The sequence below is a fragment of the Alligator sinensis genome, unplaced genomic scaffold (genome assembly GCF_000455745.1).
Source record: "Alligator sinensis unplaced genomic scaffold, ASM45574v1 scaffold198_1, whole genome shotgun sequence".
Classification (NCBI taxonomy): domain Eukaryota; kingdom Metazoa; phylum Chordata; order Crocodylia; family Alligatoridae; genus Alligator; species Alligator sinensis.
In genome coordinates, this window is record NW_005841906.1 from 597,711 (window position 1) to 617,610 (window position 19,900).

The 19,900-nt window shown below is 46.7% G+C and overlaps 1 protein-coding gene across 1 annotated transcript in view; it reads right to left on the reverse strand.

Moving 5' to 3' along the window:
* Positions 1–18,011: 18,011 nt before the first annotated feature.
* The window catches only part of MRPL14 (mitochondrial ribosomal protein L14), a 16,586-nt gene continuing 14,697 nt past the window's right edge, over positions 18,012–19,900 (reverse strand). The window contains exon 3 of the mRNA XM_014517395.2: positions 18,012–18,627. Coding sequence (XP_014372881.1) covers positions 18,261–18,627 — 367 coding nt within the window. The 3' untranslated portion in view covers positions 18,012–18,260. The remainder of the gene's footprint in view (positions 18,628–19,900) is intronic.

The window sequence follows — 19,900 nt, forward strand, 5'->3', positions numbered from 1 at the left end:
GTGTTTTGGGAGGCAAGCATTAGGAAATGTAAGTTCTGATGGTGATTTATGTACACATGTTCAGAGCAGGCTGCACAGCTCTGGGACAAAGCTAAGTTTCTCAGGAGAGATCTGCTGACTTCAGAGAACCCTGAGAACACTGCAAGGCAGGTATCTGGCATTATACATTTGGCCATCAAACTCAGCCTTCAGACCGGGAACATAACCGGCCACAGCAAAGTTGTCCAGCCCTGTCTTACACTATATAGTACACATACTAAATTACTCATATTCACTATAGGGCATGTATAAAATGACTTGTATAACATGATTGTACACATTATAACCTGCCTAACATCTGACTCCCCAGGTACCTCTCCACTATTTACCAGCTACATTCAGTCCCCTTTTCCCCGCCCCCCCCGGCCTGTCTCTCACCCACTAACTCCTCAAATGGCATCTTCACTGACTGTCTTTCTTGCATGCAGACCAGCCTCTGGCTTCTTTACTATTCATTCCATCCAGGAAGAGCACACGCCACCTGCAGATGTGTCCTCAGCCTGATGAAGGGTATTTAGAACTGAAAGCTTACAAAGACGAATTTTTCCAACTGTTTGAGTTGGTCTAATAAAAGATATCACATTTACCCAAAGAACCTTGTTTGCCTATGTCCTCAGACCAACACAGCTACAATCTGCACCCTTGTATAACATGAATCAGGTAAGTTCTCAAAATGACTCTAAATGACCTTGAAAATAACCTGAAATACCCTATTATATAATAGGAACAAAAGAGATTATGGTAGCCAAGTGGGAGCTCTGCAATGATTACGGTTTGAACCTATTTCTGGTTAAAGTCCAGCTTGTCTAGGTGCTTTAAAATCCCCATGATTACTCAGAATACCTCGGAACTTGATGTGTCTCAAAGAGAAGTAGGGTAGGCTTAGTCTTCCAAATTCAGGATCTTTTGAACCAAGAATTACCAAACCAGAGCCCCTTCTGGGGAAAAAAAAGGCAAAGCAGAATTTACTGATATTTTGTGTGGATCTATGAACAACACCATGGCTCAAAATGGTCTCAGTTGCTTGAGATTTACCCTGGTTAGTGCAGAGCATCCACTACCATTTGGAGGAAGCAACATTAAAAATCATTATTCAACAAAATCTGGCTCTACAGATAGGTATGAAACTTGTCGTATCCCTGCACCAAACGGATTGTATTGCACATGTAGAGACGCAGCAGCCAAGAAGGCTTCTAGCCTGCCAGTTTTCACATGAGGTGGGTGCCTCAAGGGAATGTGCGGTAGCCATTGATCCTGACCTGTGCCCCGCCAGCGTCGGTCTGACTTGAGCCCTTGGCAAAAAACTCAAAACGAAACACAGGCTATCATCCACCTCTGTCAAAGGGGCATTTGTTTTTGGGCAATGTAACCTGAGCACAGCAGAGAATTCAGAAGGTGCTCCATTATTTTTAAAAGAAAATGAATTACTCAGGTGAATGTTTGCTGGGAAGGGAAGGGGTTTCAGGGCCCGAGAATTTGGGGGAGAAGGTGGGAATAGTAGGAAGAGAGGGAGTTGGGGCTGTGACATGGGAAGGGGGTGTGGGTGGTAGAGGAGTTGGGGGCTCATTAGAGGGAGTGTGAGGATTAGGAAGAGCAGGACATGAGAGCAAGTGATGTGAGGGAGTGATACAGCCATGGGGGTGATGGTACCTGACAGCCTCCCTTTCTCTCCTTTCACATATACCAGGATACAGAAGAGTGCCCAGTACTTCCAAAGGTGTATGCTTCCCTCTTCCTTCTTCATCATGTTTGTGGGGAACTGGAAGGCCATGATCCCCTGGGGGGATTCTGATACTCCTTCTCTGCCCTAAGTCATGTTCTAGGGGCCCCCTTTGAGGTAATGCTATTTTAAATATTTTTTAAAAACCCAACAAATGTAAAGGTGAGGTACATGTCACCTCAGTTTGGGTGAGGAAACTGTCTGGGGGGCATGGAAGCCAACTTGGAGAAAGGCATCATGGAGTGGGGATGACCAAGAAGGCCTGGTCAAAGTAGGGGTAGGGAGATGAAGTAGGGGCATGAAGCTGGTTCACTGACACCTTGGGTTATAAACTAAGAAAGTGAGGGACCCTTGCTTCTAAAGAGCTAATGCCTTAATGTGATGGGAAGACAAGGGAGAAATACGAATTGTGGCAAAGAGGGTGTGAGTGGGGTATGAGCAAAGGAGAGACACACACACACTCATACCAGTTCTCTCTCACCTAATTAAAATTACTGTAACCATCATGTAATAAAGCTACCTAGATTTGCAGACATAGAACATGTCTGATTTCTCTCATCAGTCCTGTGAACCACTATACATATGGGAACATTTGAAGGCAGGACCAAATCCTCAGCTGACTGTAACAAAGTGCACAGGAAGAAGGAACTCATAGAAAAGTCATGATATTCTTTACCTGCACACAATAGTATCTCAAATGCAAATGTACCTGCTAGGTACAGCTGTGTACATGTATCAGTAACACTCACAAAGCACATTTGATTTCATATTGTTCATATAAAGAACAATAAGAAATTCAGTGACAAGAGATTTGTTAACACTGCTGTAGTTAAGGTTATCCGATGATATCTTGTGTCCTTCCAGAAGACTGTGTTCAATAAAACTCAAATCTCTGAAAACCAGGAAAGAGAGTTAAGGTACACACCCTAATTCTGTCCTTTGAGTGATGCCTCTATGTGAATAGGCGGAGGGAGAAAAAAAATATCTGTGGGGGGAGGGGAGGGGGCTGAGTGAGTGTACACATGTGCACATGCCCCCACACCCCCCTCCCCCATCCTGCAGGTAAGTCTGTGGGGGAATGGGCAGGGAACCTTGGGAAAGGGAGGGGGGGGGGCATATCAAGGCCCCAGCAGTGAGGCAGGGGCAGGGGCAGGGGTAGGGGCAGGAGCAGGGTGGTGGGACAATTGGAGCCTGGGCAGCTTATCAAGGGATGTGGGGGGGCTCCCACCACTGTGTGCACCCCAGTGAAGGCCTGGGGTGAGGAAGGGAGTAGGGCAGAGGCAGGGGCTGGGCTCTATACCCCACTGCCTTGAGAGCTGCACAATGCCATGTGCATCCTGCCACCTGGAGGGCAGGGGACATGGAGCAGCCCGGTGGCAGCAGGCACAGGATGTTACGCTGCTCCCATGGTGTACACAGGCCAGCACACAGTGGCAGCCACCTCTGCCCCACCCTGCACACAGATCAGGAGGGCATGTGCCCCCCAGGCCTCCACTGGGGTGTGCACAGGGGTGGGAGCCCCCTTGCGCACCTGGACAAGCCGCCCAGGCTCTGACTGTCCCACTCCCTGGCCCAAACTGGGCCCCATTCACCTCATCCCCTGCCTCTGCCCCACTCCCTCCATCACTGTGGGGCCCTTGATCTGGGCCCCTACCCCAGCCGCTTTCCCTTCAAAGTAGACTGGTACTTGCCTGCCGTGCTGGGCAGCCAGTGATCCACACACTGGGCTGCGATCCTGGTTACATACGCACCCCTCCCCACCCCTGCTGTAGCTGCCCAGAGCCCATGGCCAGGCTGCCTTGTGGTCCTACCCGCTGCCCCACGTTTGGAGAGCTGAGCTCCATTAGACCCGGCCTTCTGCCACCTATGTGCCATAACACATACTCAGGCTCTGCACTGACTGGGACTTACCTATACCTGCCCTACTGTCAAACATAAAGCCTGCTGCACAAAGATACAACATCCCATCTACTATATTTTACAGCCCCTTTACCCTCAGACACAATGACATCTAACATTATATTTATATTAAATCCATGGACCACATTCATCACCTAATTGTTGACAATCCTCATGGTCAAAAGATTCTGCTGCCACTGTATACCACCTACATAATGCAGTGCTGACGTGAGGCATATCAGTTTTCCCAAGAGACACATCCCCTTCCTGCCTTTGATTATGCAAGGGGACCAAGTAGTGGTTTTTTCCCAGGAGGACATGATCTACCCAGATCAACTCCTATCCCAATGATGCTCCACCTATTCCCTTCACCATTTATCACAGCTACACATAACTAAGCAAATACCACTTGAGTGGTGGCTGAACATTTCCCCAGGCTATTGGACTGCTCTCCAGGACAGCAGTGTTACAGGCACATAGGTGTGTGCCTTAATTCTACATTTCCTGGTTGTCAGACGTTGGAGGTTTGGTAAACTCACTCTTCAGGAAGAGCACAGGATGCCACCAGGCAACCTTAACAAAGCATTTTGTCATTGAATTAGCCCAGCTGGCAGATAAGGCCAGCTGTTAGAGTTCCCTAAATAGAGATATAAACATACAGCAGAGACCATAATAAAGTGACCCTAGAGAACAATTGAAGCATAGACACTACTGTTTGGGGCTCATTACACATGCAGAGATTAATTCTCACACACAAAGAGGGAATGGTCTGGTTTCCTTTCTGTCCCATAAAAAATAAATTAAGCCACCAAAATGCATTAAAGGGTATGGACTGATGTCCCAAGAACCAAGAAATTCACAACAAAGGCCCAGCAGAGAATGTCTTCAACTCACCCTGATTATTTGAGGGTTGTGGAGCATCTGACCCCCCTTATATGGGGGAGGTCTGTGACACAGCAAGGCAGCTCAGGATGGACTGGCAGACCCAGGAAGGGGGACAAACTGGAGACTTCATTTTATTAAGATCATTAGACACATAGTTAAGTTTGCCTAGTGCTGCTTCTGCCCTCCCAGAACAAGGAACATAGATGACTATAAAAGCCTGAAATTCAGGAAATAAGACTTGAGATAATATCTTGTGTACAACCACCATCATCTCCTCCCTTTCCCCCCTTCCCCCAATTTCAATTTGACCATATCTTTCCCCATTGTCCTCCAGATATTTGGGAACGTGCCAAAAAGTAACATGGAGAGAAACTTGGGCCTTGTAGTGAAAAGGATAACGGTCATCATTTGGTCAAATCTGAGCAAGCTAGGTTACACTACTAGATGAGCCCTACAACACACTGGGTTATGTTCTCCCAGACTGCTGGAAGCCCCCAACGTGACGGTGCAGTACAGGAGCCAGAGAGACAGCCCAGCAATTGCCATGTAGATGTGGAGTTCCGGATCCCATTGCAACCTTCTCCTGTATCGCACAATCCAGACAAAAGAGATGCCTTGCACTGTAGAGTGAGGTCTGGTAAGCAGTAGTGACTACCCCCTTAATCAATACAATTGTTTCAACTGGAATGAAAGCATCTGTGAATGACACACAACCCACAGCACAGAAAGTGGCAGTTTTGCTAAGGATAAATCAGGTTTTGATAATCAAGTCTAGACTGGATTCCAGTTGCCAACTCCAGGTGGACATCATGGGTACGATGCCAGTGTTTCCTGGTTCGCAGGGGTCTGAGTTTGGCCTCCCTCATGATCTAGAAGGGTGCTACGCAACCTCAGCCCCTATGTGGGAAGTTTGTCAATGAAGTCTTCTTGCTTTTCAAGCTGTGATAATGAGGGGATATGGGGAACTCCAATGCACATCATGGTGCCACTCTAGTCCCTCTATGTCACTGGTAGGGATGGAAAGGCAATAAGGAGGAAGTTGGTAGCCGAGAGGCAGTGAGGAGCACTTTCTGTCATCCAGGGGCAACAAGAGGGAGGGGAGCCCCAGTATCCCTATTCCATTTGGGGGCTACTGTAGTGGAAAGGGCCTCTGCAGCACAAGAGCAGCTGGTCATCTCACTGTGGTGTTTATTCTAACCTAAGGGAAATGAGAACAACTTGGGAGAGTAGAGGGGGTTGCAGCCAGTCCCAGAGTCAAAGACTTCATTTCCTCCCCCTAGATCTGTATGAAGACAACTGAAAAACCTGCAGAATAAAAAGAAGCTCCTCTGGGCAGGAAAGCTGCCATCTCAGGCAGTCCTTGACCAAAAGATCCCCAGTTTGCTCCACAGCTCCTGCTGTGACATATTTTCACAGACGAGCTCCCTGGAGACCTGAATTTTATTGCTCCAAGCAATTTAAAAGAAGCTCACTTTGGAGGCAGACACCATCAGCAACCATATGTGGCAACAAGAAACACCTGATTCTGGGCTAGATACAAGCAGAGTAAATGAGTATATCACTTCCAGACCTCTTAGCCCTGGTTGTTTGTTGCTGTGTGGGTGAGGGAAGAGTTAATTGATGCTCAATGCTGTGATTGCAGATGTTTTGTCATCTGTACAAATGCCTGGTCTTATCTTGAACCCTGTTAAACTGTTAATCTCAGTGGTGTCTCATGACAATGAGTTCCTAGGCAGAGGGTGCACTGTCTGAAAAAGGGTTTCCTTTGATCTGTTTCAAATGCACCACCTTTCAGTTTCCCTGAACACCTTCTCTATGGCTGCATAAGGAGACGGGGAGAATGGAGATGCCTGATCTACCTTCTGCCCCATTCATTTGATATCTTTCCCTCATGACTCCTCATTACTCTTCTCTCAAAGCTAAACTGGCCCAAACTTTCCAATTCTCTCATCCTATGAGAATTTTTCTAGGTCTCTAACTACAGTAATCACCCATGTCTGAACGCCTTCCGCATTGCTGCTAGATTCTTTTGGAGCCTGGCTAGTGCTCATGCCATTGAGCAACTATGCAAACTGGAGTGAAGCCTAGTGTGGGCAGTTCTGCGCAAGATTCAACCTGACAGCTCTGCAACAGAGCCCCAGTTCGGACCTGCTGCTAGGCCAGTGCTGGGTTCTGTACAGAAAGATCTACTGATGCCCTTCAAACTGCAACCCTTCTGCTATTCCTGTCCAGGCCTTCCCACACAAAGCCCCATCAACACCAGTCAGTTCTGAAGTGCTGCACCGACTACTATCTATATTTATCCATATACATGCAGCTCTGCTGATACATCATATTCCTGAGGTACCATCTCCTGCTCTTATTCTAGTCCTTGCCCTGTAGCAGCCTGACGCAAACAAGTGGAGATGTGGATATAGCCATTTCCCATCCCTATTATTTTGTTCTTGCTGGGAGAGTCTGAGACTCTTGAAAGACCTTTGTAAGGAAGGATTTTTCAGTATGTTTCAATGAGACATTTAACATGATGGTGTAGCCCCAGGGTGGCTACACCAAATGAGGCTTCCAGAGACCAAGGAGGCCTTTTCAGCTGGTCTGAGAAATAGCTTATTAGCCTCTCTAGCTTAAGCATCAAGAGGAAAAGTACACTGCTCAAAGATTCATAGATTTCATAGACATTAGGGCTGGAAGGGACCTTGGAAGAGCATCGGGTCCAGCCCCCTGCCCCAGGGGCAGGAAGTCAGTTGGGGCCACAGGATCCCAGCAAGATAAACGATGCCCTTTCCTCCACAACTGGAGCCAGGTTTGCTTGTTTGCTCTCTCTAGCCATGACCATAGGTCCCAGCTCCTGAGTCTTGCTTTGAGCAGCAACTGCCTTGTGATAGCAGCTTGGCATTCAGCAAAAGACAGAATAAACTGTTGCCTACCTCACCCTTCCAAGACCTCATATTGGGGTTGCATTTCATAGGTCCTTTCCCACTTGTTGGTAATGATGAACTGTCCATGGCCAGTCCAATAGACTTCATAGACATCAGGGCTGGAAGGGACCTCATGAGATCGTTAGGTCCAGCCCCCTGCCCAAGGGGCAGGACGTCAGTTGGGGTCAGATCACCCCAGCAAGATAAGCATCCAAGTGTTTCTTAAAGGTATCCAGAGTAGGTGCTTGCACCACTCCTGTGGGGAGTCTATTCCAGACTCTGGAGACTCGGACAGTAAAGACGTTTTTCCTTATGTCCAGTCTAAAATGGTCTTCCAGCAGTTTGTGACCATTAGACCTTGTCTTCCCTTGTGGTGCCCTAGTAAACAGATGTTCTCCCAGTTCCTGATGCACACCCCTTATATACTTATAGGCTGCCACCAAGTCATCCCTGAGCCTTTGCTTCTCCAGGCTGAAAAGTCCCAGGCCTCTCAGTCTCTCCTCATAAGGCCTACTCTCTTGACCTATTATCACGCATGTGGCTCTCCTCTGGACTCTCTCAAGCTTCTCCACATCCTTTCTAAAGTGTGGAGCCCAGAATTAGATGCAGTACACCAGCTGCGGCCTCACCAAGGCCAAGTAAAGCGGGAGGATGACTTCTTGGGTCTTGCTTGAGATGCATCGGTAGATGCAAGCCAGAGTTTTATTTGCTTTGCTGGCTGAGGCATCGCATTGCTTGCTCATGTTCATCTTGTGGTCAATCATGACCTCCAAGTCTCTTTTGGTCATGGTGCTAGTGAGTGTAGCACTGCTGAGCCTATAAGTATGATGTGGGTTTTTTTCTCCCGAGGTGGAGCAGCTTGCATTTCTCCATGTTGAATGTCATCAGGTTTTGATCTGCCCACCTTGCAAGCCTGTCCACATTGGCCTGAATTGCCAACCTATTCTCTGGTGTGACTGTGCTTCCCCATAATTTGGTGTCATCTGTGAACTTAGTCAGTTCGAAGGACTGCACCAAGTCTTTAATAAAAACACAATAAATATAATGCACTTATATTCTCATGATTCCAATAGATTACAAGCAGGTCTGGTAGTCCCAGACATCGGGTTCCCTGCTGTGACCCTCCAAGCTCATGGAAAACCTGTGGCAGGAAATCCTCCCAGTAGATTCTGCATGGTGGAATGAGGCCTCCTATCACCATGTCATTCAAGCCACCTCTCAGACCATCCATTACCTCCTCACTTCACACCAGCCTCATGCAATAATTCAAGCATCAGCCCATGAAGGGCTCTCATCAAGGGTTTTTCAGTGCATTTCAATGAGACATTTAAACATAACTTACTATGTCCCAATGTGGTGGCACAGCTTGGGTCTTTCAGAGACACGACAGGGCTTAACCTTTACAGCTTGGCCTAAGAAAAGTTTAATTATGGCCTCACAGACCTACTGGCATCCCACCTCCATGGACTGCACCAGTGTTGGGATCCTGGGAAGGAAGAGCTAAAAGATTTGGGGCCCAGTCGGACTCTCGTCACTAGTGGACACTGTGAGCATGCAGAGGACCTGTAGGTTATGTCCCTTCCTCAGTTCACCCTACGATTCAAAGAAGCCAGAAATCTAAGGGCACACCATCCCTCTGTTTCCCTACTAGGATCTCATCCAGGAGCACAAGACGACCCAGTACCCTAACATTAAACACAATCTTCAGTTGCCCCTTTCCTTCCAGATCCCATCTGCTCTCTCTCTCTCCTGCCCATTCTCTCATGCATTTCTACTTCCCCTCTCTTCCACATGCACCCATTCATACCATCCTCACCACCTCCTCCTCCCCAGCGTTCAACTGCTTCTTCCTCCTTTCTCCTCTTCTTCAGTCTCCCTGCCTGTCTGTCACTTGTGCTCACCTTCCTCCAGTCCAAGCACCACTATTCACAACTACTCATGGTTTACAGGTCACACAGGCTTTGTTCATTCCCTCCTCTGATAGGAAGTAGAGGCACAGGGAGGGGGAGTGACTGTGCCTGTAGTCCAGCAGAGGATGGGCTCAGAGCAGGAGATTGTTTCTGTGAGTCCTGTGCTTGGTCTCCCATGGGCATAAGTGTGACTTGCTACAGAATTCTTCATAGGGAGGCAGCTCTTTGGACTCAGAAACAGCTCCCTGACAGCCACCAGTTGGTTGAGGGTCTAGCCCCACAGGCACCGAAGTGCCAAAGCTGCAGCTTTCTGAGCAGCTGCAAAAGTGGAAGTGGTGGGGGGAGAATTAATCACCCAGAATTTCTACTGGAGCAAGGTTTTCTCCCCGGCAGTTTCTGTCTCCTGTGCCCTTGGCAATGGGCACAGTTCTATGTTCATTTTTAAAAATGGCAGCAGAGGCTAACCTTGATGCCTGTAAGCCCCAAAACATTAAAAGCAGGCAGCAATTACAGGCTCTACAGGCCAGAGTCCCAGTGCCCTTCAGATGCCTGCACTGCAGCACAGCCCGCTCAGGAGCTTTAGAGCAGGAGCTCGTATCAGCCCATTGTATGCAAGATTAGTACCTCCAGGGCCTGCACCTGAGCCTTGCCCAGGCTGAAGTGGGCTGTTTCCCCAACATATCCTTTGCTGGGGCCAGGTAGAGCCATTCCCCCAGTTGGGATCAGGCCTCTGTGCTAGTAAGAGCCCCCAGAAATCACCCCAGCAACTGTCCCAAGAGCAGGGGAGGCCTCCCAAAATGAGGCCAAGCCTTCCTCCCCTCAGGCTGCTGCTCCTTTGTCCTTCTGCGGCTGCCTGCAGCTTGGGAACGCGCTGACAGAGGGGGATTTTGACTATTTAATGTCAATCAAGATTAAGAATTGCCTGGTGGGGGGATTTCATGTTCAGTCTTCTGGGGTGGATTTTCATACCCACACTGCCCTCTAGTGGCTAGCAAAGTCTCAGGCGTGCAGCTCTGCCATGGCTTGGGCTGCACAACCCTCAGTAGGATGGCAAGAGTAGGTGAGGGTCTGCAACAGCCATGCCTTTCAGTCTCCTGTGTCTGTGGCGGGTGTGATGGCTTCAGGTGGGCTTTGCAGCAGGGTCCAACTGTATCAGGACCGTGTCACTGAAGCAGTTTCTACACACGGGTCCGTTTATGTGGCCTCCCAGCTCCTGCCTCTTCCGTCTCCTGCTCTTGGATACCCAGAGGTCCATGCTTCTTAATGAGTTACCCCTTCTGCCAAATCAGAAAGTGTTTCCCTGCCCTGCTGCTCCCCCGTTTGGGGAAGGAAAGGAACAAGAGTCCAACTTACAACCTCCAGCTGGCCCTTGCCCTGCTCAGTTGGGGCACATGCTTCCATGGACTTCACTGTCACTGGCCCTAGCTCCCCTCCGGAGCTCAGCTGTCCATTAGTTCTGCTGGAGCAGGGCCAGAAAGAGCTCCCCCAGTTCAGCATGGAGTCAGCACTACTGTGGAGCACTGCTCTAACGTGTCATCTGAGCCACTTCTTCCAAGAAAGAGAAAGGGATTAAGAGACTGAAGCAGGGTATCAGGGCCCCTTCAGGCATCTGTGCATCAACTCTGCAATGAGCTCTCCTAACTCCCCAGGGATCTTTGAACCTCAGTCAAGGAGAGAGAACTTCCCCGAGGTTTCTTAGCGAAGTGACTCCTACCACAGCCTGTCTCCCTTCACACAGGCAGATTTCCTTCCACAGGAAATCACTTGCCTAGCATCGTGTTGTATTTAGTCCTCTGACCCAACCTTCCCCAACACCCCCACCCTCAAACTCAAGCCCATAACCAGGGAAGTAGGTCCAGGTGGCACTGGGGTCAGCTGTCCCACCCTGTAACAGGAGCTCTGTGACTTGGGTTGTTAATATTATGCAACCTCCACATCCAGAGGCACAGGGGAATGGAACTGGAGGATAAACCAGATGTGTGTTTAGTGCCCTGGTCACTCAGGAAAGAAAAGAAATCCCAGGCCAGCAGGACCTCAGAGCTCCACAGAGTCGTCGTTTCTAGCCCTTATGGATAGAAATACAACAGGGCAGCCAGATCAGTGATTACCAGTCACAGGGACAGGGTACAATATACTTTCCTGTCACTCAGGTCCCCTCTCCCATTGCACAGAGGAACAAGAGTTCTTTGGGGAAGGTACATTTCATCACAGACGCTGTCAAAGACTCAGCTACACTCTGTGCTGGGGAGATTTTCCATTTACCTTATTAAATCATTTTGTTGTTTGGCAATAACAGCACAGGGTCATAAAAGGGGCCACCCAGGCTATCAGGTTCAGCCCCCTACATTTGCAGGCAACAATTTATCCAAACAGACCTCTCAAACTTGTCTGCTTCAGCTCCTCACAAAGAACCCCTTGAAACAACTGAAAGCACCCCACAACGTGCCACAGGTAAAAAGCAAGGAAGACAAGGGTACTTCCCATGTCCTCCCAGTACAATAGCAGAAAAGCTATTAGTTATTGTACAGGTGAGCCCAGATGTGCACAGGTGGGAAGAGGAAAAAGAAAAAATATCTTGCAGCTAGTAGCTGGTAGTTTTCTCCCTGATGACTCATCAGGTCCCAGACACCCTCCCTGGAAAAGAACTTGAAAGGGGCTGGTGGTAGGGGAGGGGAGTCACTAACTTAGGAGCAGAGCAGATGCACAGAGGGAGAGCACTCCATTTAGGAGAGATCCTACTCAACTTCTGCACCTGAAGGTCAGGTGTTTGCACCTATAGAAACACCCAAAAAGAGACAACAGCATCACCACTCCGGTGAAGGATGCTTACTATAAAACAAGCAGCCCTGAATTAGATGCAAGGCTTCCAGTTACCGGCTAGTTAAGGGTGTCATTCTTTGTCTCCTTCAAAAGGGCACAGAACAGATTTTTATAGCTGAGGCAAAGACTTACAGACAATGTAGCTGGACAGAGAACAACTTTGGAACAGCAAATTATGCAGATCAAAAGAAAAATTACAGATAAGGTGAAGAGATATTGTCTGCTGTTCTGAAACAAAAGAACTGCAATTTTTTGAATGATTGGGGAAACAGAATAGGAGCACCCAGCGCTAGCCAAAACACAAAGGGAAGCAGCTTGGCTACCACACTACATTGATTTGGACTTCTGCAGCATAGCCATCTCACGTGCCCCTGCCCATGTAGTGAATTAACACAATTGTGAACAACACTGGCACTGGGACGGTTGTGTGCCTGAACAGGACAGAATTTAAGAGGATACAAAAAGTTATCTATTCTTTTATATGCAAGCCATATGTCCCCCTTTTTTCAGCCCCAGACCAGATGCAAGGACTTCCATCTGGGAAGAGATTACTATAAGGCACAGGACTGGAGTTTGCCAAACTGGGAGCACATCAGCAACACATTTATATCCACTGGGACGCCCTTCAGCAACTCATTCCATGTTGGGGTATTGCTGGTAAGAACTGCAGTAGATCCTGTTCAGGAAATGATTAGCTTAGTTGTCTGGCATGCCTGCTTACTAACCTCATAGGTTAAGAATTTAGTTCAACATTATTAGCTTGCTAACAAATAAAATGTCTCTTGACAGTTTAATCCTAAGTATGTCCTATTGTCTTGTCCACTTCTTGCCCCCCTACTGCACAATACGGGAGAGGTATGAAAAACCATTCTAACAAATATTTAATATCCTAACACCAGGGTCCATTTATCCCAAAAGAAATGCACAACCTTCATGTTCAAGGGTACAATTTAAAAGGTGTTTGCAAACTGCTGGACTCCAGTTCTAAGCTGATTGCAAACCTGAGGTGATAGTATGCAAAACACATAGATTAAATGTTGTTAGATGGTTTACACAGCAAGAAAGACTGGAATGACCAAGTTCTCACAAAGAGATCATATGTTCACAGCTTCCTCACAAAAGCCTAAAGCTGGGATGAGAGAGATGATTTGCAAGAGACTCCTGAAAATGGTTTTTCATTCTTACCTGTTTGGGACTCAGTGACAACAGTTACATTGTCTTTTCTCCCAATACACAGGCCACCCATTTTCCATTTTAAAAAAGTTACCCTGGTGGGTGAGAGTGTTGAGGTATCTGATCTTTCCCAGTGGGCTAAAAGGTCAAACAGGACAACTAAACTGCTGCTTACATTTTAATATAAGCCCACTGCTGTGCAGGTGAAGACACTTTAAGGAAGCATTCATAAAGATAAAACATAGGACAATTTAGCAGTACAGTAGAACCCAGATCATTCATATCCCTTTAGGTAGCAACCCACGTAGTTTGCACATGGGGTTGCTGAGCGAAGGATGAGCTTCTCAGCTGTTTGCTGGAGTTTTGCCTTCAAAGGGTGCTGCTTCTCATTCACTTCGAGCTCATCATCAGCCAGCCCACATAGCTGTCTACTGCAGGGCTACATGCCACGCCCCCCCCCCCCGATAGTTCAGAAATCCTCATCCTTACAGGAGGCTAAGGAACCTAACCTTGCAAAGAATCTGTGTTCTCCTGTACACACTTTACCTACTTTGCTCAGTTTTCACTGTGGTTGGGAAGCTAGTCAATTGATGTCAATTGACTACATATTTTTGACTAATCAAGTATTTTACAATTTTACAAAAAAAAACCCCAAAACTTACATTTTTTTGTAGTTTTCTTGACAAAAAATATTATTTTAATTATTTTTTGACACAATTCCTAATGGAAATGTTGTGCTTTTTCTGTGTTACTTGGACTTATTAGCAATTTTTTACAATTTTTTACCAATATTTGACCAGTTGGTTTATTTGACTGGTCAAATACACAACCATATTTTTTATTTGAAAGTCTTTAAGTCAGTCTCATGGTTTTATGATGAGTTTTCAAGGTCTGACTATCAAAGCTGTAAATGCATGCTTTATTAGCATGCTGCACAACATAAAACTGTTTTTTCCCCCAAATTTAGCTGAGCTCAGGTACGTTTTGAACTCCTGCAGACGCAGACTGCAGTTCTCCACAAAGCTCCACAGCAAGAGAGATTAAACCCTGTAAATCCAGCAAGCCCCAAAGCCAGCTCACCCTTTTTTAGATGAACCCTGTTGATCTGATCCCTCTGTGCTGCACTTACTTGTTCATAAGCTCAGGCTCCCAGTGTCCAGGTAGATCTTTGTTCAAAGGTGTCAAACATTTGTATGCTCAACTGCAGCAGATTGTAACCTACATTTAGCATCCCAGGAGAGCTTCACATAGATTATAAACAGTTATAAAATAGGAAGAACCTTTGCCTGGAACCATGCGATGGGGTCCTTTCAGAATTATTTCTGTATACCAGTCACACAACGTGGATGCTAGAAAATGCATCTTAATTCAAAGTGAACTGCAAACTGAGTAATGATTAATTTTAGGAAGTGGAACCTGGGGGACAAGAAATCAATGTGCAAGTTTACTTTTCCAATGCACCCCTCCAAATAAAGCAGCAAATACTTGGTAACAAAACAAAACAAAGGGCTTAGGTTACATCCAGACGGTTAAGTAGGATGAGGACAACTGTATTTCTCAACACTAATTGCCAATGTCTGTAATGAAAAGCTAGGACTTTTCATCAAAGACATAAAAGAGATCAGATTTACCCGAAGAACCTTGTCTGCCGATGCCCTTAGACTAACATGGCTACAACCTGTACCTTATGCTACTATGACATTTATCTCTGGCAGAAAGCTGGAAGTGCTTTATGACTTTACTTGGATGGTCCAGGGCAACCCACTCTCCCACATAAAACCTAGATGCCTTGGTTTGAGGCATTGGCATTGGGTGTTTCCAGTTACTCTTCTGTCTCCAACTGTAGCTCACATAACTTCAGTTGAAAAAAATGAAAATGCTGCAAGCAAGCATAGCAAGTAACCTCTACAGACAGCAAAGCTTTCTTCCCTGTCCAAACAGAAAGGCAGCCCTGAAGACCTGGACTACCTTTCCCACGTGTTTTTCAAACAGATACTGCAGATGGCAGCCCTCAGTTTTATAAATCCCCAGGTGCACTGATGCATTCACACTGCAGGGAGCCACTAGAGGGCACCCTGTACGTAGAAATAACTGGTACTCAAATCCAAACCTGTTAAGTACAATCTTATGATTCTTTTCAGGAAGAATAGGGTCATTTTCTCTGCTGGTGGCTTAAATTACAGCTAGGATTGCTGTAACAACTAAAACTCCCACCACTACTCTGATGCTTGGGTGCATTTTTAAAAGGAACAATCATTGATTTCATTTAATTTCACACCTGGGGTTTTTATTTAGTACCCCCTCCCCTTTCCACTTGCAGCCCTGATTGCATTTCATCCAATTCTCCCAATCATCCCCACCCTTCAGTTAGCCCTTCCTAAGCCTTGATGAAAGATCTCAGAATAGCTCTTTGCCTCCCACAATAGCAGATGCTGACACTCTGCAGGAACTCTCTGAACACCTTAATCCTGCCTTTAGAATAATACTCGCTGTACATGAGACTCCCAAGAGTACTGCATATTACAGGACCTGGGCATCAATGCAACCAAAAAAAAACTTTACACAATACTTATATGTTTGCATTTCCCTATATTATGGTGGAATGGGAACAGACGCACTTCCAGGCTTCTAATCCAGCTATGCTTATCACTGTAAACTATCACACACACTGTTGCTATTGCTCATCTGCTCTCTATCAGAGTGATAACAGGTCTTGCAGGGGAAAGTGGTGTGAGTATCCTCTCAAAGGACAAGGGTTTGCTTTGAAACAGATTGCCCTCAGATGAAGTGAAGAAGCTGCTCTCAGCCAGGCCAGAGCAGGGGCCACCCAACCCCAGGACTCACAGGTAGAAGTTCCTTGTGAGACCTCTTCCAACACTGCTTGTGGGTACAGGAAATTCAAAACTTTAAACTGAGGCTGACAGGGACAGCAAAACAAGATGCAGTCCATGACCTGTTATTTGCTTAGTATTTGTTGCCCATGGGACAGCAAAGGTTGGGAATTGCAGCACTGAGCCTGCTTCTGTTGTGTCACAAGGCAGAGGCCTTGAGTGCAGATAAGTACATTCAAAAAGGAACATCCAAAGAACTTGTCAGCATGTAGAACAGTGATACTCAGACCCTGCTTCAGCTTATTGCCAGATGCTCTTCACAGAAAATGTTTTCAAAGGTTCGGAGATTTTTTTACTGCATGCACTGAGTATGTCTTTCCTGCAGCCCTGAATAATGCAATGCAGGCAGCCAATCATGGCTAAAACTAAAGAGGCTGACTACTTTTAAAGTATTTTCCCTGTTATACAGAGCAAATGTTAACTAAAGCACTGATGTTCTTTCTATCCAGATGGAGGGTGTTTGCTACTGGGGTTTGTTGTGGCTCTTTGGTTAACACAGATGATTCATGTGGTTCCTGAGCATCACTAATGTAGAGAGAGGTTGTCCTAAAAGAGAAAGTGTTATGATTAAAGCCCAATAGTTTGTTAAAAAGAGAGAGAGGGAGATCATATTTAAACACTTTCAAGAAAATACGTTTAAATTAACCCTTTCCGCTACAGCAGAAGTGTCAAACATACAGCTGTGCCCCAGAGCTGTGTTCTCTGGTCTACCACACTACCAGCAGGCCATGGGAATTTGGGGGGCATGGCCTCCTGCAGGATCTTAGCAGCAGGAGGGTGGCTGCTCTACCTCCCTGGCTACCATCTCTTACTGCATACCCCATGCTGCAACTGGAGCTACTGCTGCAGCACAGGGCACACAGCAGCAGCTCTGGCATACAGCAGGGATTGCTGCTATTGCCATATGCTCCAGGTCAGAGTCATTGCTGCTTCCTAGTGCTCGGGGCTGGATCTGACCCACAAGGAGCCCCACAGTCCAGATCTAGCCCAGGATGCAAGGCAAGTTTGACACCCTTGCCCTACAGGTCTTGCCACTTGAACCATAGAGCATGTTACTAGATTGGAGGACCCAGAAAGTGCACCTGACTGGTTGATTCCCAAAGCCTTCCACTGGCTTAAGCTATACTCCTCAAGCCCTGAACTGCAGTCTCACCCCACCCCACATTCTCTCCTCTCCCATTTGTTTCTCTGTGGCTTCTTCAGTATTGTCTGCAGACATGGATCCATCTCCCAGTCCCAAGGCAGCATGCCCATTAGCAGGATGTTTCTCCAATTCCTCATAGAATCATTTTTCCTGCCAAGTCACAGGCATTAACTCACCAGCCAAAGCCTCTAGGACAGGGGTAGGCAGCCCCCTGGCATGGGTGCCAGAGCACGCCACGCACATGCATTTTACTTGGCATGTATGCCTCGGGGCAGACAGCAGAGGAGGGACTGGGGCTTCACTGACAAAACAAGGACTGGGCCCCTCACAGCTCCCCCACCATCTACCCCAGCATGCCAACATCTAACAAGTCAAGGGTGCAGGTGTTTTTGGCACTCTGCCCAAAAACATTGCTGACCCCTGCTCTAGGACTTAAATACTTCTCTTTTTCCTCTAACTCTCCTCCTCTGTCTTATCCAATTCTGCCTTTTAAGTTGCTAGGTACTCAAGGCAAGAATTATAATATTTGCCTTACTCAGGAGCAGAAAGAACAAAGAAATGCAAAAGAGCTTGGGGGGGGGGTTAAAGCACAGATAAGAGGAAAGCAAGTGAGGGTTTTAACATTTCCATTTTAATGTAGCAAAATGGGTGTCCAAAATAGGTGTACATTGTAATGGCATTACAACCTTGTACATAGATATTTTTACCAAAGCAATTAAAGAATTAAACAGTTTAAAATCTTAAGCAGAAGAGAAGACTCCTGATGAACCTCAGTTTTTCAATACAGTTTTTAACTTAGAAAAGATGCAAAGAATGGTTACAGCTTGAAAGGTTGTATGGCAAGACAGACTGAGAGGTTGCTGTTCACACAAAATTGCTGGCAATGGCCAACACTTTGGAGTACTCTCCACCTTGCTGCCGCAAGGTAGAGGGAATGGGGATTTTTATTCTAGTCCCCGTTGGGTTTCCGTTGTCTTCAATGAGCACCACGTTGTTGGAATCAAATCTAGGACTCATACGAGGACCAGGCATCTTGTGCCCTACAATTAAAGCCTTTTTCTTTTCTCCTTTGATAGCCAAGAGAATCGTATCCCCTACTTTACCAACTCCAGTCTTGTTATACACATGGATGCACTTGGGTGGCCGGTGGTACGGAGTGTTCCCCAAGGCACTGTTGTCTACCACTCGTACACGAGTCAGCTTCTGTATTGCACCACATGCTCCAGTGAGGCTGGCAAAAGAGAAGCAAGAATGCTAGACAGGCCTCCTCAAACAATCCTTGGGGATCAAGGGCAAAGAACTGGACAGAATCAAGCTGTTACGCAAGCCACTGATAAGGAGCCGGCAAGAAATACATACCATATTGTTGACACATCGACTGCATTCAAAGCATTCTCTAACAGCCCGAGGCCACTTTGGGCTTTGCAAACACTTTAAAAAATACCAAACTTACACGGGCCATTCTACTCTGGAATGTGGATATAACATGGTGTTTTGGGGGCCCACATTTACTGCATCTTTTACCAAGTCCAGGTAAAGTACATCCAGTCCACACACAAAAGGATTTGGGTGTTTTCAATACAAGGTGCAGGCCTGGAGATAAGGGAGCTGAGGGGGATCCTTTCATTCTTGCAAAGTGACAAAGGATCAGCATGCTCTCTCTCTCCCTTCAGTGCCCCTGTGACACCCCACTGCCTTAATACTCTGCCCCCAGTGACACTTTCAAAGTCCCACTGTCCGTGCACAAGTGCCATGAATTGGACTTTAATAGACTATTATCTTTGTGAGGTAAAAAGAAGAATCATGTGCCAGCTGGATCCTCAAGGCAATACAAATGCATGTTGGTATGTAAACTCAGCAGATCTGATCTGGAATAAGCTACAACAATGGCAGGGCAGATTCACAGAGTAAGAAGGGATCATGTTCACTTTCCAGAGCTGAACCTGACTTTATGGTACTTTTCTGTTCTTTTATCCAGATGAGGTTTTCAATACCAAATTTGGAACAGCCCTGTTCAGAGAAGACACAGGCTCAAGTCTAGGGAAGCATTTCATCACGACAGAGTAAGGAGCAGCAATCAAGTTGACTCATACTGGTCCAAACACAGTATTGGACTAACACTAGGAGGGGTATTCCCTGTTATACAGTGTCCCTTCAAGAAGTTCAGGGTGAAGATACAGCCCATCCACTCAGGCTCTCTCTAGAACAGTGGTTCTCAACCTTTCTGGACTTGAGGCACCCCCTCCATAGCTTCTGTGAATTGAGTGGCACCCTACTTCAAAAAGTAATTTATATATTACTGTGCTTACCTCCTTGCAGAGGGGCTGGGCTGTGGGAGTGGGGAACTGTTCAGGCAGAGACAAGCCTGAGTGTACACTTATCTCCTCAGTTTGCAGTACCCTTCAAAGGATCTGGCATCACCCTGGTTAAGAATCACTGCTCACAGATCATCAAATGAGGATTTCCACAGCAGAAAAAACACAACCAAAATAGGGCCTTCATTC